The sequence below is a fragment of the Nyctibius grandis genome (genome assembly GCF_013368605.1).
Source record: "Nyctibius grandis isolate bNycGra1 chromosome W unlocalized genomic scaffold, bNycGra1.pri SUPER_W_unloc_2, whole genome shotgun sequence".
NCBI lineage: Eukaryota > Metazoa > Chordata > Aves > Nyctibiiformes > Nyctibiidae > Nyctibius > Nyctibius grandis.
In genome coordinates this window covers 6,584,500-6,612,369 of record NW_027167473.1, presented here as the reverse complement: position 1 = coordinate 6,612,369, position 27,870 = coordinate 6,584,500, and the positions used below count along the sequence as shown (strand labels likewise).

Sequence of the window (27,870 nt, the reverse complement as noted above, 5' to 3'; positions counted from 1 at the left end):
ACACAAAATGATCACGGATGCATTATGTCAAGGCCAAAAATCTAGGAAGATTCAAAGAATGGGCCATTTATACAGGTGACTGTATCTAACACAGTAAATATTGTTTTAAAGCTTGGAAGTGGAAACTTCTTGCATCAGGGTTTATGCCCATTTCCTTTCATGAGGAAGTGATCACAAAGAATAGACTGTCCATCACTGGTGAGGTCTGAGAGTTTCTGCTTCTACTTCTGAAACACGTCAGTTATTTACTGTAAATACGTAAGCCAGGATCCCATGACAGTGGGACAAGAACGTCTAACCTAGTCCTCAGTTCTTCCCTTTTATCCATTCCCTTTTCTCATCTTTCAAATGATTTTAAGTGTAGAAAGGAGAACAAATGGCACGCGCTTAGCATATGCAACGCTGCCTCCTCTAGCACCCATTCCACCTGTATGCTCTACATGAGCTTCAGACTTCTATAAAACAGAGAAATGATTTCATTTCAGTCTTTTTTTGAGAAACTCTTGGTAAATTCTGTAGTCATTCTTACTTCACTCAAAACTGGATTGTTTAACCGAGTTTAAATCTGTTACTAATTCTATACTTCCAGTGATATATGTCAGGCTATTCTGATTTCACTGCACGTTTTACCTCTTGCAATTAACAGAATAAATTGTAAGTTGGCCCTTCAGCTACTCCCATGCAGTGCCTCCTACGTCAGCAATGTGTGCTCGGAGATTAACACATGCTCAATGTACCTCAAGAACTGCAAAGCAGCAGCCACTTCTCAAAAGTCCGCTTAGTGTATATAGATGTGAGGCAATGAGCTCAATTAACTCCACACTGTAAAAACCAGCCCCTCAGCAAAACCGTTAGCTTTCACAGGCTAGTCTCTGCCGTTAAGGATGCAGTTTTTTAAAGACAAAGCAAAGCTCTGCACTTGACATGGCTGTAAATCAATACTGTACTTTGGTTACAAGGGTGACAAAACTTCTGAAGTTAAAATGGTAATTTTCTCTGCAGAATACGGAAGTTTGAATAAATTTTGATTTTTTAATGAGATTTCTGAATACCAATACATGCTGGTACATTGACAGAGCTCACTTTGAACAACCGGCTCCATTTTTTCCTAAAGCAACAGGTAATGATCCAAAAGCTCACAGTCAGAGATAAAACCAAGGTAAGTTTCTTCAAAGCTCAAAGCTTCAGATAAGCAAAGCACCACGTAACCATTTCAGAAATAATATGGGCTGGCTTCAAAAAGCGTGACCGATTCACAGATCACAATGAAGCTTTTTGGTGCTGTATCTAAACGTAGCTTTAGTACCTTCAGAAAAGTGATGACAGCAACCTCTGTGTCCACACACAACATCTGACTGCAATAACAGCTCAGAGCACACAAGATAGCAGGTGTGTATTAAAATACATACACGTGATCACTTACAGGAAGAGGGCCCAAGTCATTAGGGTTCAAAGATGCTTTTGATCTCAAATGCACGGGAAATTTCAGTCGTGGATCCTCCTGTAACAGAAATATGGAACTGTCAATCCAACAGATCAGGTTAGATCTACACACTAAGTCAAACACAGAATTATCTGGAAAAGGAATCTTCCTACATTATGGTTATGCCTTTATTCTTACTTTTTGAGAATAAAACAAAACATAAAAGTGCTAGAACATTTAGTATTTGGACGTGCCACATACTTCATTAGGACTGATATACTGAAATGATTTTTTAAATGTTAAGAGTTAGTTAGGGTGATGTAAGACTTGTGACTCTGTTAAGTGTGCTACATCCAGAGATATGCTTCAGAAAACCCAGCCCTGCTCTTAGGAATGCGTGCGCTCCTATGAGTGCCATTTAGACACACAGGCAAATTTTTGGTTCTTAAAAACATAGAGAAATAAGCCATCCTACCTCAAAAAGGCTCAAAATGAGCTCATGACATTTTTACTAATGCACAGGTGTTATTACATCAATGTCCATATGAGCAAAAAGGGGCAAGTAAAATAGGTCAAAAATGACTGAGATTTCCACACACGTATTTTACCCACATGCACCTGGGAACACCATTAAGAACCACCATTAAAATGATGTCATGTGACTAGTGGTCACTGAGAATCTGAACGAGCCTCACAAATTAAAGGGCAACTCCTGTTTCAAGGGCGATGTGAAATGCTGGGTTGTCTTTGACATTTTATTCATAGTGTAATTTCATTTCTTCAATTTGTTGACCCAAATTGCAGAATTATTGAAAAATGGATCCTCATGACATAAAACAAGTAATAACATGATTCTGTTAACTGAAGATGAACATACATTATATTGATAAAAAAGCAGTGCTAGTCACAGTGAAATACAATGCAATTATGGACAGTCTCAAACTAAACAACAACCCAAGGTCCCATCATAGAATGGCTTGGGTTGGAAGGGACCTTAAAGATGATCTAGTTCCAATCCCCAAAGCAGAACACTAGTGCATGGTACATGATGTATAAATGCACCAAAATCTAAGAGGACATGAACAAATAAGTTTCCTTTCTCGGAGTGCAGCAATGGCAGCACTAGAGTCATTCCACAACATTAGCTACTCAAGCCTACTGCTGCTGTACGTGACTGCGTGGAGGATTCAGTGAGACTTCTACATCAGTTTTATGAAAAGCTCGGCTGAGAAATGCCCCCTAAAGACAAATGCCACAATAAAATGGGGGGTACACAGGCAGGACAACAAAGACCGAAACATTTAAAAGGTGGCAACTGATTTAAAGTCCATTATCTAGAATGTCTCTTACCCACGTGGTAGTTTTGGTGTTATGATCGATGAAGAAGGGCCTGCCATTGGGAGCTATTCGCATCTCCCAGCCAGGAGGAAGGAAGCTTTGTGCAACTTTGTGCTGTGGCTTGGGAGAGTTGTAAGGGGAGGGCTGCGGAGACTGGGGATTGGAAAGGGTGTCCTTCACCGCCCTGCGCACGGGGGAGTCCTTCATGCCCTGGAGAAGGTGAGAGACGCTGAGGTTTGTCAAATGTCACTCAGTACTGTAAAATGAGTAAAACTTGGTTTCACAGCAAATAGTTTTTCATTCCAGATGTAATTAATACTAGAATTAAGGGCTGGGACTGATTCCCTAGGACTGACTTAGCTAAATCTGCTCCTGATAACACACTGAGCTTTTTGCTGTGAAAGACAGTGTGTTTTATCATTTCCCTCTGCAATGTTGATGTTCACACTATTTACATTTGATTATATATTTTACTGCAGATGCTCTGCACATGTCAATATTTCATTTTACAAAGGCAACAATAAAAGCATTGCTTTGTGCTTCGTGGCCAAATATAGCTCACTTGACACAAGAGAGTATCCTAGATGTGAGGTGACATTATCCACTTTTCAATGCATTTCTCAACTGTAACTTCAGACAAAGCAGTTAAATGTGAACTTAAACCAAGTTGCTAAAATAAACAGAGGTTTGCAATTACAGATTTTGGACATTTTTTTTTTAAATAAATGATCACAGCTGCAAAACTGCTTCGCTGATCAGTGCCTATGGGTTAAAACAGAAGTTACATGATGCGGGTTATTTTTTTTAAATTTCACTGAGAAACTGCATGTTTCGATGCCTGAAGAGCTTGAAAAATTTGATCCAGATTTACTCACCTTTGAAAATACGGACTAACACAATCAGAAAACAAGACTTCAGCACGTTCAGATCTTGTTTGCCCTTGTACTTTTCAGTTACTTTCCAAAAACATGCTCTCATTAGCTGGTATGTGCTAACAGTTTGTTTCTTCTCATTTTGCTAATTAGCAAGTTTCAGTAAATCCATGCGTGCTTGTTTTGGCAATTCTCTAACTTAGCCTACATTTAATTACTATTTTTTGAGTATTATATTAGAAAATGAGGCACCAACATGGATATTTACCAAATTATTCTAGCCTTATGTGTGGCTTGTTTTGAGCTACATCTGGATGGAAAAGGCAGTTAGATTACAGTGTTCAAAAGTAGCATTTTAAATATCTTGCATTAAATAAAACCTTTCCGCCTGTCTTGTACACAAAGAAGTTGAACAGTTTACAATAAAATAACTATTTAAACAAAATAAGTAACTTCTAAAAAGTTGAACTCATTTATTTTCTCGTGCTTGTATCCTTTTCAGATTTTAATATGAAGTGGCTTCAGACATGTTGCAGTGAACAGCAATCAACAATTCTGAATTACTTTTAAAGATACTTAAAAGAAATTAAATACCCTTTTGAAAGACAAGGAATATAAAATGCAGTCAATGTCTCAAATTCAAAGGTTTTCCACTCTCAGTAGCATGTATTATTTTCAAAGTCATCAGCACCAAGATAAATGTTTCCACTTAAAGTATTTCTGATTTTATACCCTCACAGCACTTGAAGGCACGCACACAGATTACGTTGTAGCTGACCAAACCAAATAATCGTACATAAAATACATCCTTCAATGACCATAAAAGTTAAGTAACTATTGAACAATATAAAGATCCGGATGGAAAACTGCTGAAGAAAACAGCACTGTATTAGGGCAAAATCAGTAACAGGGAAAAGTGGCTGTGGTGCATAACTCAAAAGGAAATACAAAATCACAAGGACAACAAGGAATGAGAGGTCAGACATAAGTGATCTTTCTTGGTACCAGCGTTTCTCACCTCTAGTGGAGCAGATAAAGTTACTGTGGGCGAACTGAGGCTACGAGGCCGCCGTATCTGGGGCTCACTTAAATGGTTGCTACTGTTTGCTGTGGACCCAACCATGCCATCTTCTGCGAGCTGTTTCAGAAGTAAAACCACGTTAGCAAATTGTCAGAAACACGGTTCATCTGGAGTTAGGGCACTTAAAATGATGTAAGCATTTATGATGGAATATTAAATAGACTTTCTTAAAGATCAAGTATTTAATTTAATTCCATCGGAAGGGCAAATAACGTATGGTACCATTAAAAGATCAACACAACTTTCAAATTCAATCCTAAGAATGCATTTGCCTCCTTTTATTAGTTCATATGTACCTCTGTGAATTCCTTCCACTGTAGCAATCAACTTAATCTGTACCTTACTATAGTTAAGAGAAGTAACAACAAAAAATCCCCATCATTGCAATTTTCTATGATTATCCTGAGTTCTCATGACAATGCTTAGGGTTTTTTTTTAAAATTTCAGAGCTCCGAGGAGCTGCTTCTACTGAAATTGTACTCACTACATGCAAAGTGTTTGCTCTCTAAATGAACAGCTTTCATACCTGCATGATGGGCCGTGTCCACGTTGTGGTTCGATTGTTGTGATTGACATAATACGTCCGGCCCTTGGCATCCTTCCTTTCCTCCCAGCCTGAGGGTAAGCCTGGAGTGGTATGTACATAGGCCACTGAAGGCTGTTCAGGCAAGAAATTACTGTATTGTTATTTTATAATAGCAAAAAAAAAAAGAAATTCATGTCTGTTGTTTAAAGAAAAGGCTCTTGTTAACTCACAACATTCTCAAACACAACAAACATACAGAAAAATGTCGTTTCTGATTTACTTACTATAAGCTCTTCTTCATGTACCTTTAAGTCAAACCATTTTTTCTCACAATAGATCTTTTGATTCGCTTCTGCAGATTCAGGTGCCTTGTTCAGAAACAGCTAAGCTTACAAGCCCTCAAACTTTTAATTTGTAGATGACACAATGACAAAAAGGAACTTGGTGTTTTAATGATTTTTCCTTGAAAAGGCAGATGTGTTTTCCTTTTATTACTATGGATAAGTAAGAACTGAAGTAACCCTGCAGTCAAATCAAGATCTCCCAAGTTCTGTTCTTTGCTTTACCACTGGTCTCTTGAAGCAGTTGCAAGAAACTATTGTGGGTTTAAACACTGAAGTGGAGACATTTTGTTATAGTTACAAATGTTGCATTCAGGGGTAGGTGTCCTGAAGGAACAAGATACACCCCACACTGGAGCCCCAACTGTACGATGAAAAGATTTTTTTACTAAAAGTTCCTCAAGAAAGATATTGTTCTAAAGAAAATATATGGATAATGATAACGGTGCCAAAGGCACTAATTGTCATTAAACAAGTTACATCACTATTCAACACAATAATTATGTTATTGTGTGTTGCTGACGTTGTCTTGTGTACTTCCTGAGAGGAAAACACTCAATGATTAAACCAACTGGGTATTTTTTTTCTGGGACATACAGAGGAAAAAAAAAAATGCATTGTAGCACAAACGGCAGAGCTTCTTGAAGAAAAACAGCCCAGAGAGAATTTTTAACTCTGACCCTGCCTGCATCTGAGTCCGTACTTTAGAAGGGGAGGACGCCCAGGGAGTTAAAGTTTTTAGACCAAACACTCCAGATAAATCTACATGTTTACTGAGCTCAGTCACGTTCTAGTTTGGCACTCCTCTTAAGCCATCGCTTGCTTGTGTTCAGAACAGGTATGCTGGCTGTCAGCGAAGCAAGCAAGAAAATCAGGACAGGCTTTTTTCTCAAGTAATCGATGTAAGTACTAAGAGCTGGAGAGAGACAGGGATTTGTCATTCACAGCAGATGGGAGGAGTTGATCACCAGCACACTCTGACGAGAGCAGTAGGTCTCAGCCTCACACCAACAGAACGAGCAAGCCAATGAACCAGGGGCTCTTGCCTCCATTCTTTGGGAGCCCGCGTTAAACCCCTGTGGGCAGAGGCCTGTGTCACAGTGATGACACCAACAATTGAGAGTAAGCAAAGGTGCCTCTGCCGCGAGCTCTTTTGAGTATTTGCCCAATTGAATTCCGTCAACACCTGGAATGGATGTTGGAATCAGTGCACAGGAGTAAGAGACTAAAGATGTTCAAGGAAGACTCTTTAAACTTTTTTAGTATGATCTTAAATAAAACCAAGGGAAGAATCAGCCTTGAAAATTATCAAGTACCTTCACACAGGTTAGAAACCAATTGTTACGCTTTCTAGTTTTAGAAAGGAGTCCTCCTGGTAAAGTGACGTCTGCACTGATGGCCGTTCTTCTGATGGAAGAAAGCTAAGTATCTTTAACATGAAAATTTCTAATCCTTGTAATTAAACTAAAAATCCAACACATTATGAAAAAGTGTTATTCCTACCTTACCATACTACTGCCCTGAACATCTAAAGAAACACTGAGATTGGTCTCCTGGGGACTCAGGGTATGTTCTTCCTCTTATCTGTCATGGCTACCTATAATAAAGGATACTTTAAAAAACCACTTAAAAAAAAATGTAGCCTGACAAAACATGTTTCTGTCCTATGGCTGTGTACTTTTAATACTCAATTTATTTTAAACCTGAAGTCATCACTATCAAGTTATATATGCAAGCATTATTTAATGCTTTGTGAAAAAAAGTTCCTTATGGTACAAGAGCTAAATCTACCCCCGTTTCATTTAGAGATAGCGGTTGATAAAGAGTATTATTACCGTTGGTTCCTCACCACCTGAGACAGTTGAAGAACGAGCTCTCCTAGATGGACCACTCTGCTGTTAAATGATAATTAATGTTAAGATAAGTATATTTAGTGATGAAGGTCACAGGCTACTGTCACATCTTGAGGAGTAACGAATCACACACACTCAAATTTATTAAAAGAGAGCAATTAGATGGAAATAATGTTTAAGATAATAGCAACAAAACTGAGTATCAATCACTGATAACCAAGTCAGAATCTCATACAAAAACCACCAAGGGAACTAATTTCAAGAGGTCTTGTATCTAATTCTGTGTGTTCAGTACTGCTAACGACAATAATAAGAATGACAATAATAAGAACGATAATATTAAGAACATTATTTCCCCCCCCAAATAAATTTTGCATCTTCTGCCCGTAAACGTGGTATTTAACACAAAAGGGATATATTGTGGTCATCAATGAGTGCACAGAAGAAGTCAGATGAAAAAGATGGAACTGATAGTGTGGATTTTCAGTCAGGATTAATACAGTCAAGAGCAGCACTGTATTTAGAAAGAGAGTATGTACTTAGCTGCTAGAAGATAAATTATCATTAGCTCAGTAAGGATTAAATATGGTTAAGATGAGGTAACATCCTTCCTTCAGAGCAATCTTTAAATTCTGCTGCTCTGAACATCTGCTGATGAAATGCATGTTCTGCAGTAACAGAGTGAAAGAGGTATCACCAGTCCCGATCTGACTGCGCCAGCTAAAGAAAGTGAGGCTCCATCAAGTGACATGAAATGGAGAAGCAGAACCCCTCTGAACAGACTGCGTTCAGTCAGCTTTGTCTAGTGGAGAGGGAAGACAGCTGAGGCGCCATTGTACTGGAAACCACGCCATGTTTACCCAGAAGGGGAAGCAGAGACAGAGAATACTTGAGAAGCAGCTCTTTGAGCAACAGCTCTTACATGCATCTGTAAGCAGAAAATGTAGATACACTAAACAACTAGAACGTGTGAAAAGATCAAACCGAGGAAAACCACTGTGGTTATTGTAAACAGCAACAGAAAGAACAAGCGAAGGAGAGACGTCAGCTTTAGTAACAAACTTATTGATATACTCCATTTACTCAATATTTCCATAACAAAGATACACAGATTTGCGATTTGTAGATTCATATGTAATATATTTTTAATAAAAAAAATGGGAAAAAAATCCTGGAAGTATCATTTTTAAAGATATTAAATTATTTTGAAAATCTGAACAGTTTTATTCAAAAGCGTATCCTGCACAATCCTATTGTAAGCAGTGTCTCTACAGCTTACCACCTCTGCAATCCTCATACTTGGGCTGTAGGACAAAATATGTAGAACTTTCTATCAATTAGATCAGAGGTATGCATGGTTATGATGTGAAAGAATGTTTTTTTAAAAAACATCTTCGTATCTCTTCCTGTTTGAAGAATCTACTTCAATAAAATTGCAAAAGCAGCTGCTTACCTGTATCACTCAGATTAAAAAATTACAACAGATGCAGTTCTATTCCGTTCTATCGTACAAGGACTGTCACAAAAAGGCTCCTTCAACTACTACTGAACACCAATCCTGTTTAATGTTACACGGATTTATATATTCCAAGTCAAGTCAATTTATAGGACACAAAAATTTACCTGACAGGAGAGTCCCGTGGCTGCTACAGTTGCAAGTACAGATGGTGCTACTGCCCTCTCCTACCCCAGCTGGAAACACCCCCTGGAGGATTCTCTCTCCCCACTGACTATGTATCTAGCGAGTAGTAAAATAAATGTCTATGGTAGATAACCAAAGTTAGTGTCACTATGTTCTCAAAGTGTTTTTCTCTCTCATGAACGTTCTCGTTTTAGCTGCTGACCATTAGGATATTAATTTGGTATCCGTTACTATTTGGGATAGTCACACCCCATACTGGTTACTGATCTACGTCTGACCAGAACTGACCTAAGCAAAGATACTATTCAGAATCAGAATGTTCAAGGAAAAAGAAAGAAATAGAAGTTAGCTTTGATTTACCAAGGATAACTGAGACTGTTCAGCAACTGTGTCTGTTACACTGCAAGATCTTAATCTTGAAGAAGGGTCTCTTTGCTGGAAAAAAAAAAAGAGAAAGATGTCTTTAAGTCAAGGTGTCCTAAAACATGGGGTTTATTCAGTAATTTTACTTTTCTCCCCTTTAATCCAAACCCCTAAAAAATAATCTTTGTTGCAGTGTCTTTAGTTTTAATGCTTCTACAGAAACGTGGCAAGCAATGAAAAATGTAAATTCTCAGCATTCCATCCTGCACTGTTTCAGATTAACAGAGAAAAGGCAAGTACTTGGATACACATCTTGTACTCATCTTTAGCATCCACGTTACATGTTTTGTTGACCTAGTCTGAGAGCAGAGGATAGGCCGTCCCATCTGGGACAACACAGGAAAATTAACAGTTGTGGAATCGGCAGGAAAGGCGAAGATTAACTAAAGCCATAAAGGGATGGGGAAATGCCACGGAACTTCTGAAAAACTATTTTCAAATAATCTTTGGAAGACATTTTAGAGAGCCTGGAGGGAGCATACGCAGTATAAGGGGAATGTAAAACTTCTGGCTGAACGCTGGCACTGTAGCCCTTGGAAAATCAACAGGCCAGGGTTACAAATGCTCCATACAGCTCACTGCCCCAGCGAACCCCTGTATTTGTTACTCGCACAGGGGCACGGGAGGGTGCCAGTCCTGCAGAGGGGATGATGACGTGGTTCTGTGTCTACGACCCCGAGCCTGTGGCTGGGAAAGCAGCAGGTTCTGCAGAGCTTTCACTGGGACTACAGCCACACGCTGCCTTGCTCAGAGCAGCTGCTGGCACGCTGAGAAAGGTCCAGATCTGCATCTTAGTCCACGATGCTCAGCTTACTCTTCAGTAACAACAGCTTTAAAGTTTACTGTTCAAGAAATGGCAGAGCAGTGCTCAGAAGTTTGCTGGCTGGAGTTATTCCAGAAATTTCACACAAAACCAAACTAACTGCTAGAGACAGAACTATATTGTAATGACCATTAGGGCACCTATAAATAGAATATAAACAATGCCAAAAAAAGGACACTAGAATATACCCCATTACTAGACAGATTACTTAGGTTTTACAGGTACAAACCTCTTTGTAACAAAATCTCCTCGAAACAATTGGTATTTACTTCTATTTTACCACGCAGTGGTATATACAGTTTCTCTGTTGACAGTGACCCTTCATGCATATTATTAAAAAAGGTCTCATTCATTTTTCTAGAGGAGAAATGTCTACAAGAACAAATTCTGCTAGAAAAAAATACATTATTTTTTTTCTTACTATCACCAACACAGCAGCAGAATGCAGCGGTATTACCCAGGTCAAAATACTGACCCAGGAATTCTGGTTCGAACTCGGTGAGGATCAGGTGAACTGCTATGAATCTCTCTGGAAAGGTTAAAAAGGTTTGCTATCCAGTTAAAAAATGTTTCCAAAGGAACTACTCTGACATGCTGATATTCTTTGTATTTAAGAAGGAATTGATGTTCTGCCTACATCAGTTAGCAACCATTGCCCTGTAGAGTTAACACCTGGTCTACAAGGTGCAGTCCAACACAAGAAATATGTCAGTACTACAGCAATTTTGAAATATCCCCATAGCTGGTACCAAGACATCTAGAAGGCATTAGGCATTGGCAATGATTTTGTTATTCTCATGAGAAATCCCATATAATGAAAAAAAATACAAATACTGTAGTCATGAGAGCTGGCAACAGAGAAAGCCATGAACAGAACATTGCAGGTGGAAGGGGCCTACCAGGATCATCTAGCCCAGCTGCCTGGCCACTTCAGGGCTGACCAGTACCCAATAAAATACCGTATTCAATAAAATCAATCAGCCTCTAGATAGCATTTCACTTCAAATGCATTCTCTCACACAGCTTTTCGGTGTGGTTTGATTGAGGTTGTAAGTTCCATGTACAGAAACAAGCCTTGGGTAATTCTTAAAGTTATTATTTTGCATAACTGATACCTCATCTTTAATCAAAGAGTAACTAGCATTACCCTTTCCTGGGTATCAATGGCATGAGTACGAATGCACTAATAAACAAGGGAATGACCCAGCCTGTTTACAACCACTCACATGGGCACCCTTAGGGACCACTGAAAGGTAACGAAGCAACACCATGAAGCAAACGATTTGAGAGGCATATCAAAACTCCAACTCTTACTTGAAAACATCAGTCCTAAAAGCACGTTCTGTTAAAAGATCAGTGTTTTAAAAAAATACAGAAAAAGAGCTGTAATTGCACTTTGCTTTTACAATGTGAAAGGATTTGTCTGACAGACGTATTGACCAGCAAGTCTGAAGTGTGTTCTGGCATTACACAGATACATGAGGAGAGTGACAGAACACTAACACACATACAATCACTCCTCAGCTACCTGTGGGCAGTTTAGCTGTGCTGTAGTCTGACTGTGTGTGGGTGCAGAGGCACTGGAGCTGCCTCCGTGTAAAACAAAGGTCAGGCTGGATATACTAGTGCAGCCACGCTGTTGGGGAGAGGCAACTGTAAGGGCTTCTAGCTTCTTCCTCTAGCGTGAAGAGTCACTTGTGCTCTTGTAGATAATTGCAGATTTTAGTAGACCTTCACCTAAAGGGCAGGAGGTTGATCAAATCGGCCCTGTATGCTCAGGTTTCCTGAGCCCAGCAGTCACTACCCATCGTGTCAATGGCCCAGATCATGTCACACTACCAGCAGATGACAGTAAGAGGTTTACATAGAAAGAGCAGCACGTCACGTACAATCAAAGAACTGAGTTGTTCCCCATTGGAATCAGGAGTGACCTGAAGTCTTCTGCTCAGTTCCTCAGATAGCTCCTGAGGACTGGTACGGGATACTGGAGATGCAGGAGGAGGTGGCAATGACAAGCTTAAGGAATCTCCACTTGCACTTGCCTCCTCTGAAATGGTTTCCCAAGGCTAACAAAAGAGAAGAAACTACGTTAAGGATTTATAAAGACAGACCGAGTCTTCTTTCCCTCTGCCTTCTATGTGACCACCTCATTGCAGCAAACACCGGTGCGATAATCAGTCTTAACATTTAACGAAATAAACGAATCCTTAGGACACACAAACAAACGTTCTACTCAGTGTGAAGCAGTCACAGGGAAAAATGGTTTGCATGTTGACTTCAAAAGGGTCTTCATGTTGATGATGACACAATGCTTTATGATTGAACACAGAAAATGATGTAGATGAAAAGATGCATAAAAAAGAGCTCTCACTAGATAAATTCCATTTGAAATTGTTAAAAATGTAAGTAATTCTGTTACTAAAACTTGTAAGAAACAACTGTTAATTTTAATTTAGAATAAAATGCGTAATAGAAAGTACTCATTAGTATCTGCAAATCAAATGTTAACAGGTGACAAGTGCAACAATAGTTTCAGCTGTTTGTTGCTCTGAACACCATTTAGTGAACCAAAACCAGCTTTCACCAATAATTTTGTCTGTGATTCACATCATAAAACATTCCTTAAAGTTGAATGGGATCAGAGCTTAGCACAAACCCTCACTTAGGCCTACAAACATCTACCACATTGCATTTATTTAGTCTCGCTATAAATTAAACGACACTGACCCTGGTTAATAAGATCTCAGCAGTCTAACTAACCCCAAGTGTTTTGGGAAAAAACCCAACAGTTTCTCTTTCCTCTGACTAGACACTAAAGCAAACTGAAGTACATGGCAGTTCAGCCAGGATGTTTCCCTTCTTTTTACAGCTTATTCCACTGTTATTCAAAGCAGAATATTGACAGTGTTTCTATCAACGTATACATAACGAGCAATGCTTGGAATTATAAATATTTTTCCCAGCACTTGCATAGTATTTAATATTGTGCATACATTATCAGGCACCCACAAGTGCACGGGACCTTGGAAGTACAGCTCTGTCGAGGATTGTTATTGTGTCACTGGTATTTTACTAAGGCAATTTCCACAAACGCCATGTAAAAAGATTACTATGTATATTGTATAGTAATTAGCTTACAAATGAGAAACACATCAGCCTGAAGTTTAGTCAACTGCTTAACCCTGAGACCTTTACGTACCTCAGGAATGTCTCCACTCTCCATAGGTTCTGGTTCCAGGTCCTCACTAATGTGTCTCCGAGAGCGGAACCGCCTGTGTGCTGCTTCTTGGTTTATTTGTCTGATGTTGTTATCTGAATCAGATCCCATATCACTGGGTAGCAGGGACGTGAAAGCATGGGAAGGAGGAAAGAACAAGAAAATAACAAATGTTAAACTAGAACACCTGCTTTGTCCATTGCTTTCAAAACCCCGTTAATGCTTTTGACTATAAAAATCATTATTCTTGCATGTGTCAGGCTTCATAAACAGGAGACCGTGTAATCCCTCAGTCCAAAGGAAACACAACTGACAGCACCTCCCAAATGTCACAGAATCACAGAACAGCAGGTTGGAAGGGACCTCGAGGACCATCGGGTCCAACCTTCCTCGGCAAAAGCACGGTCTAGACAAGCTGGCCCAGCACCCTGTCCAGCTGAATCTTACAAGTGCCCAATGGTGGGGAATCCACCATTTCCCTGGAAGATGATTCCCATGGCTCATCAGCAGTAATTACGCATTTGTTTCGAAGCTACCTGTGATGATACCTGGCTGAAAGCGAAGCCCTGAGGCCTCCATTTTATACACCCATCTGATGATGACGCTTTCTAGCGAGGATTACTTTTTGGTATCTGCCAGTCAAACATTTCTGAACCCATGTACTCTTTACCTCATTTAGCATAATCAGATTACAAGGAGGTTCTACATCAAATAAGTTAATAAAACCTGCTTTTTTATAGACACTTATTGACCCTTATCAGTCATAAGGACAGTAGCTGATGAGGTTTACTTGACAAAATACACATTGCTTAGTAAATAGCTCCAATAGTTCGATAGCAAATAGTTCAAAACATACAGAACAAACTTTAATTCAATTCTAACTAGGATAAATGCATCACACAAGAACAAACAGAGCTTTAAATAAGGACAACACACACTTGTGTAATTCAGCTGTGATTGTGAATATTCAAGAAAGAATAACCTTTACTGTTGAAATAAGCAATAATGGAAGAATAGTCGCTACATAAAAATAATGCAAGGTGGTTAACTAATACACGACTTCAGTATAACTCTTCACATTGGCAATTATACCTACTTTTTACAACATAAGCTTGCCACAGCTTTGTAAATCTAATCTTTAAAATACATAACGAAGGCTTGAATAGGAACTTCGCATTAGCACAACCAATGCCCACAGGTAATGCAGTCTATACACTGAATAATAATCAGGTTCTCCTCAAAGTTGATCAGTTTAACTTAATTAATACTTACCTTTTCAAAAGTCTTTATAGAAGAAAGTAATTTATTCCTGTTAAATCACTTACTGAAAAATTCCACATCTGTCTCCCAACATTCTAAGGTACGTTGTTAATGCACTGACTCCCCTCCCACTCCTTCAGATTTCCCAGAATACCTGTGTGTGTATGTGATTTGCTGTGGGTGGGGAAGTCTCCTTTTTAACTGAAGATACCCAGACTTCGCTTCTCAATTTACTAGCACATCTGTGAAAATTTTTCCATGAATAAAGTATAGTTTTAGACACACAGCACAGCACCAAAATCTGTTACTGAAAAGAAGAGTGTGCCTTTACAAACTGCTTTCTAGAAGTCTTGCTTAAGACTTTTTCCAGCCTTGAATCTGCAAATTCCAAATGGTTGTTTGCTGGAAAAAATCACCACCCTTATTGATAATTTTGCACATGTCCGCAAAACACGGCACTACGCTGCCACTTACATTAAGCTTGGTCGATGCCACTGAGTAGTCCTGTTGTTATGGTTGACGTAGTAAGTCCGGCCCAGGTTGTCCACCTTTTCTTCCCATCCAGGAGGCAGTGGAGGAGGTGGTAACTCCTCCTGACGCTGAGATGCGGAGTCATTGGAATCAACCACATCCCATCCATGCTTGGGAATGAAGAAAAAAAGGTTTAAAAATTAGTAAGTTCAAGTTAAAGAGAAGTCATTTCATTGTTTTCTTTTTCTACTTGAATCTCTAATAACTTGAATGCTTCCAGAAGCATCAAGCCTTACCTCAGATTCATCTCTTTGATCATTGTTTTCTTCGTCTTGGCCACCATTTTTAGGCATATAAGCCATCTTCAGTCTCAAGAAACCCTTTACACGAGATTTGTGGCTAGAAGACAAGGAAGTACTTTTCATCCAACACCCCTTAAAGAGCTGCAAACAACAAACCCTGACGTAAGGAATGTTTTAAAACACAAAGGTGTTCCCCCTCACCTTCTTGGTCTGAGAAGGAAATCCTTAAACGTGTACGGCCTTTCCATGGCTGGGTCTTCAGTCTGCAAGCATTTAAGAAAACGGCAAATTAAAGGGCTTGCCCACGAGCACAGGGACATCTAATGAACACTCCCAGCCCAGAGGTGGCAGAAATGCCGGGAAGGCGTGTGAGTAACAGAGCTGGAGCGGGCAGGGCCCCCTCAGCGGCCGGGGCGCCCCCCTGCAGGTGTCGCTGCTGAGGCGGGGACACCCCAACACACCGGCCCCGCCGGCCCAGGCTGCAGCGGGTTCGCAGCAGTGTTTTTCTGTGCTCCTCCTCAGCTGGCTCTCGTTTTTCATTTCAAAGCAGTTGAGACTTCAAAAATAACGCCATCTCCTGTGATGTACGTAAGCGATATTGTCGGGCTGGCACGTTACAGCTGCAGATTTCCACTTAGCTGTAGGTTTCACAAAGCCTTAAATCCTGAAAGCTTTCTATTACGTGAGGATCTCAGCTTTCTTATCAAACAAGGTACATCCTTCGGGTCTGTGAGCACACGGACTCTATAGGTACAGAACCAGGAATTTAACAATGACCGGTAAACAAGCGGATCAGAAATACGTATACAGACTTCGTCTGGGGATTGTCTGGGGTACTTCATTCTAATTGATCGCACGATTTGGGCTGACAAATTGGAAAACAGAACATAAAGATGTACAGTATGCTTCCCTGAGCATCAAATTAGTACACACACCTTAATAAGCATATAAATAACTAATTATAACAGAGTATGAGAACACCCCCACGGGCAGGTAGGTAAGCACCCTGGGGAGACACTGCTATGTTACAGCCATGGAAAGAATGACCCTTCTGAGATACATATTGCAACTTTTCTCAGAGGAAAGTTTTTGGGGAAAAAAGTGGCTTCTGGAGCTGAAGAAGTTTTCTGCTAAGATGGACAGTGAGGAAGGGTTTTGTACCGGAATCCCATTCACTTTCTAGTGAGCCTAGAAGGAAATAGCAAGCTCCTGACTGCAAAATTTCATCATTTTGTGTAATGGCTTTTATTCTTCCATGGCAGCTACGTAGCTGATTCAGGAAATTTTACAATCTTGGATTTTCTATGTAAAGACATTAGAAGACTTTAAAACAATTTGAAAAGTTTAGCATTCCACTCAAATATGAGCTAAAAAGAGATACGAATGCTCACGTTCTACGTAAGCCCCCAGTGAGAGAGCGCGGAGTTGTTCTCTTCCTACAGAAGATGGAAGGAGAACAAAAAGCTGCTAATTCCCCAAAACAGCTCACGGAAAGCGTGTGACACGTCTATAGCTCCATCCCAAATTTTGCTGATGAGTTTTCATTATTAAAAATAACGTTTACTGAAAAAGGAACTTTAAAATACTACCTGACTCTGCAAAACAGGCGTGCACTAATACATCCCTCACCATTTTACAGTTCATAGTGTATTGTTTGCAGGACACATCTGGCTTACCACGGGAGGGCCTTCTCTAGCCATGTACAGGCCATTTAATGTCTGTGCACATGGACACATGTAAATGGAGATGTACACACAAGCGTGGATAAAACCATGCTACACAATACAGCTCACAAGACATGAGCTCCTAGGGGAGTGGAATGACGTGTTTTTCATCAGAATATATTTCTGATCGTTCCATCACATTTTTCAGCTATTATAGTCCATAAACCACCACCAGCAGCGTTATGACTCAACCACCACAGACATCTCTAAATAAGCATCACTGTGACAGTCATTAGAAAAGCCATTCTCCTCCTCCAGTAACACCCATCAATAGCAAGAAGTCAAATTCAGGCACAAATAGCAACAGTCGTGGTAAAACCGACACCTTATTTTCATGTAAACGTTTTCAATGACTTCCACCGTTCCCATGTTCACCCACCCAAATACAAAAACCCCTCCAAATTCATGGAAGTAAGATTAACATGTACAACATTTAAAAAATATTAACTACATCCAGTCAGTGTTAGTCACCTAAAACATTATACAGCATCAGAAAACACACCAAGCATAAAACAATCCCTGTATAAATATATACATATATGCAATATGTAGAATTTACTGGAAAACTCTGTGAAGTGGTAATGGCACGGCTTACCGGAAGGTGACTAAGTGGCACATCCACTTGACCCAGGAAGTCGTCTCTAGTCTGTCACACAGAAACAAAAGGCAGAAAAAGGAGTAACTTTACATCAGAAAAGCAAAAAAAGATAAACATTAATCCAGTCACAATGAAGAAAAAATACCGGTGGTTGAGTACCATTACTTTGGCGATTACTGCTCTCTACCTCCTTATTGTTGCACATTATCTGTTGCTATCATTTATCTATTTCAGCAGAGCATTTTCTGTGACAGTCTAAAATAGCTTCTTGGGGACTTTTTTCTTTTTTCTTTTCTTTTTTCTTGTTTTCTTTTTTAAGGAAACACTCATACGCGCGTCTGACAGGGACAGGAGGGGAACCCAACACCCGAACAGTGAAGACAGAACTGCACGAATTGTGAACATTTTTCCCCAAAATAAAAATTTATCACATAGCGATAGAACTTAGTGACACCACTTTAGCACTTGTTATCACACAGAAGTGACAAACACTTTTTCTGCATGTTCTTCACGGCCGGATCACCGCCTTCTCTCAGAGCGAACAAGGCAAATAACCCAAACAATAAGGTCTGCTCGCTCCATGTAGTCGATTACACCAGATAGGACATCTCTAGCTGAAAATATTTGCATCCTGACTGGGCTGTGATTGCTTTAAATAAACTATAGCTGTAAAGCACTGCTCAGATGTTATCTTTATCACTTCGGGACACCTCAAAATGACTTCAGGCATTTAACAGTGTCACCTGAAGAGCAGGGCTGCACTGGTACCTTTCATTGTCAATTTATCTCCCTCCCCGATGCTGTTTATGACACCAGCCATCAGCCCCAGTGATTCCCAAATAACCTGCTGCTTATTTATAACCGCGCTATGCACAGAATTCCAGGAAGTGCAGACTGCTGCTCCAGAGCCAAGTTTACATATTTCTCATAGCGGAGCATTAAGTTTAATATTAAAACTCATTTTTTATATGATAACACCATAAGAATTCCATTTCTACTACAAGGAGACCATGAAGTCCCACGATCCCCAAGGCATGGACACACGCTGCTGTGGTATATGCCCACGGAACAACACAAAGACTATCTGCACCAAGGAGCCTGCGTTTTTTCCAAATTTAAGTAAAAATAGCAAATAGATCTTTCATTACAGAATTTTTACTATTAATCTTCTAACCCTGGTAGCATGCGCAGCTTTGAGAGAATTAACATATTTCTCCCTTAATATTGGCAAATACCAAGTACCTTCCACCTCCTGCTTCAATATAGTTCCTCAAAGATCAACTACTCAGAAGAAGATAGATACCTCTTTCTAGACCTCTTCCTGCAGCTTTTAGTTCAAGAAAAATACAACTCAGGGACGTGGGAAATTTTCAGGCTGGTTAGAAACAGAACTGTGCCCAGACATGGACGCAGGTTCACTACACACGTGGGGAAGAGGGTCCTTCCTCTGCGCCTGAGACGGGGAGGAAACCCCACGGGGTTTGGTGCAGATGGTGGGGCACAAAGAGACGAGTCCACGGAGCTCCCTCGGGGTGTTTCCCAACAGACACACACACGGGTGACTTACATGCAAGTACCAAGCCTGAGATCTGATCCACTCTGTAAGCAGACATGCCGTAACTACACCACGTATTTATCTGATTTTAACGTATCCAGAGATCATGAGAACTGCCGCATCCCCACTGAATAACCGATTTTATCTGGTGTTCCCAGGCGCTCTGCAGCCTGGCTGTGGCTACAGCCACAATGGTGAACTGGGCTGTAAGAACTGTGCAAATTCCACACTGATGTAAAAGCCTCCACTTCTACCCAGACCAAGTTTTCAGGAGTAAAAAGTAAACCCAGCCTCAAAAGCAGTACTAATGCAAGAATCCTTTCACTTCTCTTCTCTGTGCTCACACGCATCGGGCACGTTAGAGATTCTGTACGCTGGATTCTCCCGAGTGTGTGAGTTACCCGTAACACCACCCCAGACGTTACAGTGAAACCTGGTCACCAGCACCGAATCCCAAGTGTTGGCAGAATGTCAGATACCCAGCAAATCACAGTGGGAAAAGGGTGCTTAACCCGCTAAGGTTCATGGAAGCCATCCCGCACAACGCATTTGATTTAAGCAATGTCCAACACGAGGGAAATAAAGGGAAACATTCCTGAATGAGTCAATTCGACACTAAAGTATAATCTAATGTTAAATGTTTCAGCTCAATCTGCGAGTTAAACCGATCACTGAACATCACTCACCTCAAAAAACACCACCAAAAATTCAGTAAGTCAAGCAGCTGCTGAAATGGTCAGGAGCTAGTTTAATAAACTGCAGAACAAGAACCACTCAACACAGGCCCTCAACCTTCCCAGAAGTCCCAAGCAGAAAAAAAATTAACCAGTTTAGGCCGAAACTCACAAACCCCCAACTGATTTTCCATCACTGGAGCTACTCAAACCCCAACCGGACAAGGCCCTGAGCAACCTCCTCTGTTTGACCTGGATTCGAGGGGGATGGACTAGACAATCCCCAGAGGTCCCTTCCAGCCCCACCCATCCAATGATTCTGTGACTACTAAGTAGTCTTTTAAGACTACTTTTAAGGCTTAGTAAGACCACTAAGTAAGATCTTTAATTCCTTCAGTTTGGATAAGATGGTGTGGTCGTGCCTGACCAGCTGCAGGCCCGCTGCATCGCAGGCAGGCCCAGCACGCAGCTGCAGTTCTCCCCTCGGACCTGTGCTCACAGACGCTGCCAGCTCCAGGCACCCAGGACTACTTCAAACTTCACTGCTGAACTCAAGTCTGTAGTAGATAAGTTCCCTGTGAGTGTTTTTTTAAAATACACTTTCCTGCCAAATTTTCACACATACCTTTCTGGTTTATGTTTTTATTTTCATTTTGCAACTTCATAATGACTATTCACATACATTTCCACGTACGGTCTGGCAGCAGCCAGATGGCAAGTTAACACATTATCATTCAACTGATATGTCTCAGAGGAGCTTGAAAAGCAAAAAAATCCTACTCAACAGTGCTTTTGTCACTAAATGCTAATTGTAATGATTGTATGTGGGAATTCCATTGCATGGTTTGGAACTCTTACATCAGTCAATCCTTTATCTAAATTATTTTCTAATGTTTACTTAGTAAATGACTGGCACGACTGCCTCTTTGGCACTGCAGTATCTTGCACCTCCCATTGTGCTTGCACGAACTAGATCAAGAAATTAAGCTGGCTTTAAAAGCAGAACATTAATTGCCTGATCTAGTTCTCTCAGTGACTCTATTAATAATTTCACTGGCGTAACTGAGGAGGACGGATGGTGCAGCACAGAGGCAGGAGCCAGAGCGGGAGGGGGAGGACAGACGCGTGTTGGGAACGCTCACAAATGGGTTCCCACTGAACGCTCCTGTTGTGTGAAACGTGCTGTTGGTCACCTTGGCTTGGGAACCAGCAGCACCTGCAAACCACCAACATTCACAGGTGAAATCAAAGTCCTGCACAGAGACAGGGAAGATACAAAAAGAAAAAAACCCATAAAGATACAACAGAATCTATATTGCTGTATGTCGACACCCCTCTGATGGGGAGGTGAGTCCTGATCAGCTGTGGTGCCCAACAACCCACAGAGGTTTCCGGAGATGTTTTGGTTCCCGGGCCAAACACCAGATTGGGTAATAGCACTCCACCCACCTACCATTCCCTTGGCATTTTCAGTTGATCATGATGTTCCCAGCTTCCTGACCTACAAATCGCTGTGTACTATTTCTGGGCACTGTTTAAACAGATGCCACATTCCAACCCAGATATCACTTGATTTCAGAGCTGGGTGACATGATCCCTATAGTAAATTTTACCGGTTTTTATAATCCCTGCAGCTTCTGATTAAGGTAAAATACTCAAAGTCCACACTCTCCTCAGACCGCAAACACCCTGCACCACGTTTCAGTGCACAGCTGTGTGCCTGAATTATTGGGGCCTGGACTATCCAGGTCTGATGGCAGAAACAGCCTGATGAGGTTCAGAGCCCACCTTATATGTAAATGTATTCTAAATACATTAAAGCTGTGTTATTTCCGACCTTTTCAAATCACTGCAACACTAGTGGGTAACACCTAATGTGACAAGAATGGCTGTGCGAAGGACACCCACGCGAACGTAACTTGGTGGCTCTGGAGCACAACACAGGTGATGAGAAAGTGTGTGTGACACTAAACTGTTCTGAGCTCCCCCTCTCCCAGCAGCGCGCCGTCACTAACGTGTGGGATGGAGAGGTCAGTGCGTGGCAGAGGCTGCAGAACTGTGTGTGCACACTCCTGTGCTGTGCTCATCAGCTCTAACTGGGCTGTGCTGGAGGCGTGCCCATGTGAGCCCTTCAAGCTGCAAACAGAGCTGGATAATAAAAAACACAAGATGTTTTGTATTATAAACTCAGATCTCATGTCCTGGGGGTGCCTCAGGGTCAAATCTTTATTTGCTGTTGTTGAGCTCCTCCTCTTCCTTTCACACCTAACACCAGGAGCTGCTGGCGCTGGGGGAGAGAGAGAGTCACACAGCGAGCCCGGCGCAGCACGGGCCCTGTCACGTAACCAAACACGGCCGAGGGGCCTTTATCATTCGGGGACAATTTTAACACTGGCAGCCGTGGTCGCAAGGAACGATCAGTATGTCAGCGCAAATCATCTCCTCAAGGTGCAGAAGCACACGAGGCTTTGGGGACACACCACCAAGCTTTGAGCTGATGCTGCCTGAAAGCCAAGAGCTAATCGCACAGTGTAAGCGGGGAGAAACTGGCAAAATAAACCAACCTGGCAAAGGAAAACATGAGACTGTAAGAGGCGATCACCACCGCCGAGGACGGTCAGCAGCAAACTTAGAATACAAAGTGTGAAATTAATTAAGAATAAGCAAATTTTACTTATGTATTACTTAAACCCTGCACTTGAGAAATGATGTACCATCACTGCCAAGTGCCAGGGAGACCCTCCCAAGAGCGTAAAGACTGGCTCACTCATACAGCACTGATTTTCACAACGTTAATACCAGAGTTGCACGTACCAAAAAGAAAAATACCAACCCCAAAGCAGAAAATACCTGCTGCCTCGACACAAACCTACACCAAATCCCACGTTTTACCTCCATAGGGAGAGCTCTTTTCCCCCTGAAGTAGAAAATGCAGGAACTCATTACCAGGATGTGACAATGTAGCACAGTCCTGGGTTTGGTGGTTTATGAACAAAACCAGCATTCATTTTATAACAGCAATCATTCTAACATGGGAAGCCATTATTGCATTAAAAGTATTTTTACAGATAACACAATAAAATCAATCATTTTGTCCTCCTCAACAGGGGAATGTGAAGAAAACAACAGAAGAAATGACCAACTAAGACACACACAATCCCTCCTCCCCACAAATACTCCAGTTGCCTTAATTTGTCTCTCAGCTGAACAGGTAAAACACTGAACTTTACTTCTACTGAAGGCTTTAAAAACAAAAGGTCATCCCAAAATAAAAGAGGATTTGTGTTCATATTTTAAATTTTTTTTTAAACTAGCAGCAAAACCTGATTTTATTGAAACAAAGCACATTCATCTTTAACTGCTTTTGACTATAATCTTAAAATATTAATTAGCCATCACAGATGTCCTGCTGCACCTAAGGCACATCAACTCTCTGCTCTCATTCACATGAATAAAGCTACAATGATAATTTTATTATATTCATTTCTCATCTGATGGAAGGAATCACAGGGATTTATCATTTGGTGACGGGACTCATAGGGAATCAAAGGAATCATGAATTCTTAGTGGCAAGTTTCAGAGATTTTCCGCTCTCCTTACTAACTGAACTGCAAGAAAACTCTTCTCATTTACAGAAACTTAAAGGAATTCTGCCAGTTGCCACTGTAACCTCTCCTTTCTAGAGCACAGTATTTTCAGCAGTCCTTCCTAGTTCCCAAGCACAACTAAAATTCCATTTTTCCATTTCATAATAATGGCAACTTATTATACTTTCACAGTTCATCTATGCAACCTGGCCACAAAGGTTTTTACTAACCTATTCTTAAATCAAAATGTTCTAACCAATTAAGGTTTGAACTGTCATGTCTTAAAAACTGAGCTGAAATTAAACACGGTTATCACTTTAGAGTAATGTATAAACAAACAAAAAGTCACTCTCCCCAGAATTTGCAAAAGCTTAAGTGAAAAATCTCATTTCACAAGACATGAATTCAAAGATTACTTCTGTGGCAATACCTGAAATCATCATTATCCCAATGTGTTTCAAACAGTCACCTAGATTTCTACGACAGAACCTTTAACTCTGGTTTCAGTTAAGGAGGAAACAGCATGTACCAGCCTAATTAGCTCATCTGTCTAACTGTACTTGCAGTCTTCCTTCCACAACCATGATAAAAATAGCTTACAATGAAAAAACCTGTCACCGATTCTGCATTTGAGACCAAATGAAACACTTTCTTCCTCGTACAACTATTCCTGTACCAAGCTTTCATTACAATTGCATTATTACAAAAGTAAGGCTAAGCTTTTCGCAGACAGAGCTCATGCTTTATTTCTGCACTCAGGACACGACACAGTGGGAACTAAAAGCAAGAGGAGGAATGGTTACCACTAAAACGATCAGATTAGAAATCATTAGATTAGAACTAATTGTAGTTTATTACTACTGGAACTAATTATTAGAACATTTATTTAAAAGGTGGCATTTTAAATTGCATTCCAAATACCAACAAAATAGATAGATCTCCATAAATCTAAACTCAGCATTAAGAGCCCAAGCGACACGGAGCAGCAGTTCCATCAGCCCCCACTAACGGCTGTCGTGCGTGGAAGGGCTCCGCAGGGTAAGGTGCTGCCCTCAGCACCAGGGCTGCCCTCGCAGGGAGCTATTTCAACAGCGCGTCGGAGAGACCCCTCTGCCTCCAGCCTCTCCAAACACCGAGATTCCTCATTAACGGCCTCTGCAGATCTCACAAATCCACCTTACCTGTGCTAGATCTGGGGTCACAAGAACGGTACCGTCAGCACCTTGTACCTTAAAGGGGTCCGGGCTGTGCTCTGCTCTTTCCTCTGGAAGGAGCGAACACCCGCTGTTGTTGGTACTACTGCATTACAACGGCCTCCGGAAAGAGGAGAATCCATTTCTCTTTAGCTATTGAACTGACCAAACTGGGGACAAGGAGCAGCCTTGGCTGATGCCTGAGAGATCCTTACAACAGGCCTGCGTTGGGAGAGGAGTTGGAAAATAGGAACGTGAAAGAACAGGGAGAAAGCCTAGAACAAATTAAATGCGTTAGGACAGTTTCTGTCTCTTGTTCCATAAGAAATGAAGGAATTATGGACAAGAAAAAACTCTCAGAACAAAACCGAAATAATCTTCTTATGAAGTTTCATTATAAGTCTTCAAGAAGGAACAGTGAGGCACAGGGAGAAGATGACAATGAAAGGGACTACGGATTCCCAACGTGACCATCAGCCAAGCACCACTAAGTTCCAAAATACTCAAAACCCTGTGCATGAGCTGATTTCTCTTGCATCCCACGAGCCGCAATCACACTAGTGACAGATTAAAATGAGCAAGTGAAGTGGAGACAGAAGTTTATGGCTTCTCATTAAAATTAGGATGGGGAATCACCACACAAAAGGAGCCGTTACTGCAGTCATAATGCTGAGAGTTTGTATGCTCTAGATGGCAGAAACTCACCTGCAATTGCAAAATGGAAGTCAAAAATCCAGCAAAAAATGGGATCCGTACCAGTAAGTTCCTCCAGCCTTATCTATGTATTGATCTGAAGTCACTCCTACCAGCTTTTATTTACACCCTTCTCTGTTCCTGACGGAAATGCCTGCTCAGTTTCTCATGGCAAAAGGTGCAGCACTCCCCACCACGAGCCCAGCTGTACTACAGAACACGCTTAACCTGGCTGTGACATTTAGCCGTCATTTTTCACCGGGACGCCAAAGCGTTGCAAGGAGCCAACATTTCTGAGCCATCCACCAGCTGGAAGCCAGTCAACAGGGGTACCCCAGGCATCGATACTGGCTCCTACGGAGCCTAACATCCTAATTAGTGACCTGGATGATGGGAGAGAAGGCACCTCAGCCAGTCTGCAGGTGACACAAAACTGGGAGGAGCGGCTGACAGACCAGGCGGTTGTGCTGCCATTCAGAGGAACCTGGGCAGGCTGGGAAACGGGCAGAGGGGAATCACAGAATCACTGAGGTTGGAAGAGTCCTCTGGGATCATCGAGTCCAACCATTGCCCTGACACCACCATGGCAACTAGACCAGGGCACTAAGTGCCATGGCCAGGCTTTTCCTAAACACCTCCAGAACCTCGTGAGTTCACCGGGAAATGCCACGTCCTGATCTGGGGAGGAATAACCCCGTTCCCCAGGAAAGGCTGGGGGCCGAGCGCTGGAAAGGTGCCCTGCAGAGAAGGACCCAGGGTCCTGGCAGACACAGGCTGACCGTGGGCCAGCAACGCGCCCTCATGGCAAAGGTGGCCAGCAGCCTCCTGGGCTGCGGTAGGCAGCGCGCTGCCAGCAGGTCGAGGGCAGTGATCCTTCCCCTCTGCCCTCAAGCCTTCCTTACCTGAGTTAGTCAGAAAACAAGGCAAGAAACTAACGTTCTCTCTTGATGTCAGGTTTGGAGGATGTTGCTCTTCCAAACAGCTATGTTTGCTTTGCTGTGACTATGTCTGAGACTGCACAGAGGGATTCACTGAGGGATCACTATCCTTGTATGTAACAGAGTGAACTTCATCCAAATTCTATACTTTTGTGTACAAAAAGGTGCAGAATTTAGAAAACAATGATATTCAAAGTTTAAAACTTTTAGATGAGAGGCTAACTGGGTGAAGCGAGAGCAAAACGAAGGCAGGTTTACAAGAGGAGGATTGTTCCAGGGAAGAGAGGCTGGTGGCTCTCCAAGGCACAAACAGCTGCACTTCACTGCCTGGAACTTTTCACGGGGGCCCAAGAATTCTTCATTTGCTCAGACTCACGTTTCGCATCGCTGCCTGCCTGGGAGAGGGCAGACCCTGGGGAGGAGGCGCAGGAGCGTACTGCAGCACACAGTCTTTGTGAAGCGACACACAACCCACCCACAGCTACTTGTATCGTGGAACTAGGAACAGAGGTGGGGTGTGACCTTGAAATTCCAAGTTTATACTGTAGAAAAATGATGATAAAGCAGCGTGGTGTGGGACACAGAAAACACCAACAACCTTTTTTGTGATCATGTGAAGAAAATGGCTAAACAGTTACGACATTTCACAAACACTTGTGAAATACAGTTAACTGGAAAGTATCAGATCCCTTTTTCTTTCAGATGTGCAGACCGGCAAAGACCTAAAAGGCTGAGAACCGAGGTCAAGTTCCGTTCTAGCCGACTGGGACCTCCAACAGGGAAGGGCAGCTGCCTTCAGCTCCCTCTGGCAGCGAAGAGATGCAGTTCAGTTGGATTAACGGAGTTTTGTATCTGCTCAGACCTCTAACGATGACGGCCCCAAGGCAGTACCTGCATTTCTCGGTCAGCAAGGCGCTGGGAGTGAGCTGCCATGAACGCAGGACCTTGTGCTCCCAACACATCTTCCCCACAGAAGAGCCTGTTTTATTTAAAGTCACTCCTTGTGTTTTAGCAAACTTACATTTTATTTCCTTTTGGAATTATTCACTATGAAGTATGTCTGCAGTATTCATTCAGTAGTACGTCCCTGCCCATGGCAGGGGTTGGAACTAGATGATCTTTAAGGTCCTTCCAACCCAACCCGGTCTGTGTTTCGAAGTCCTGCTGCTCACACAGCTCACCTTCAAAAGCCAGGAGCTAACAGAGCGAAGGGATTCCTAAAGTGAAGTGTAACTGTGGCTGGGAACTATCTCTGCCAATACTGGTAAGCACGTGAGGTAGGCTTGGGAAACTCTCCTATGGTGTACAATATGGAGCAGATTAAAAAGAGTATAAT

General features: G+C 41.7%; 1 protein-coding gene across 9 annotated transcripts in view; it reads right to left on the bottom strand.

Annotated features, from left to right (window-relative positions):
* The window catches only part of NEDD4L (NEDD4 like E3 ubiquitin protein ligase), a 122,857-nt gene that overhangs the window by 18,867 nt on the left and 76,120 nt on the right, over window positions 1-27,870 (bottom strand). For all 9 annotated transcript variants that reach the window (XR_011050226.1, XM_068424362.1, XM_068424363.1 and 6 more), the window contains 11 exons: window positions 17,892-17,942; window positions 15,774-15,835; window positions 15,567-15,669; window positions 15,274-15,440; window positions 13,522-13,654; window positions 12,212-12,388; window positions 9,437-9,511; window positions 5,241-5,372; window positions 4,652-4,771; window positions 2,774-2,971; window positions 1,424-1,501 (listed from right to left, as the gene is read on the bottom strand). Coding sequence is in view for 8 of the 9 variants with exons in the window: in XM_068424362.1 (XP_068280463.1) it covers window positions 1,424-1,501; window positions 2,774-2,971; window positions 4,652-4,771; window positions 5,241-5,372; window positions 9,437-9,511; window positions 12,212-12,388; window positions 13,522-13,654; window positions 15,274-15,440; window positions 15,567-15,669; window positions 15,774-15,835; window positions 17,892-17,942 (1,296 nt within the window). In the remaining variant the exon portion in view is untranslated. The remainder of the gene's footprint in view (window positions 1-1,423; window positions 1,502-2,773; window positions 2,972-4,651; window positions 4,772-5,240; window positions 5,373-9,436; window positions 9,512-12,211; window positions 12,389-13,521; window positions 13,655-15,273; window positions 15,441-15,566; window positions 15,670-15,773; window positions 15,836-17,891; window positions 17,943-27,870) is intronic.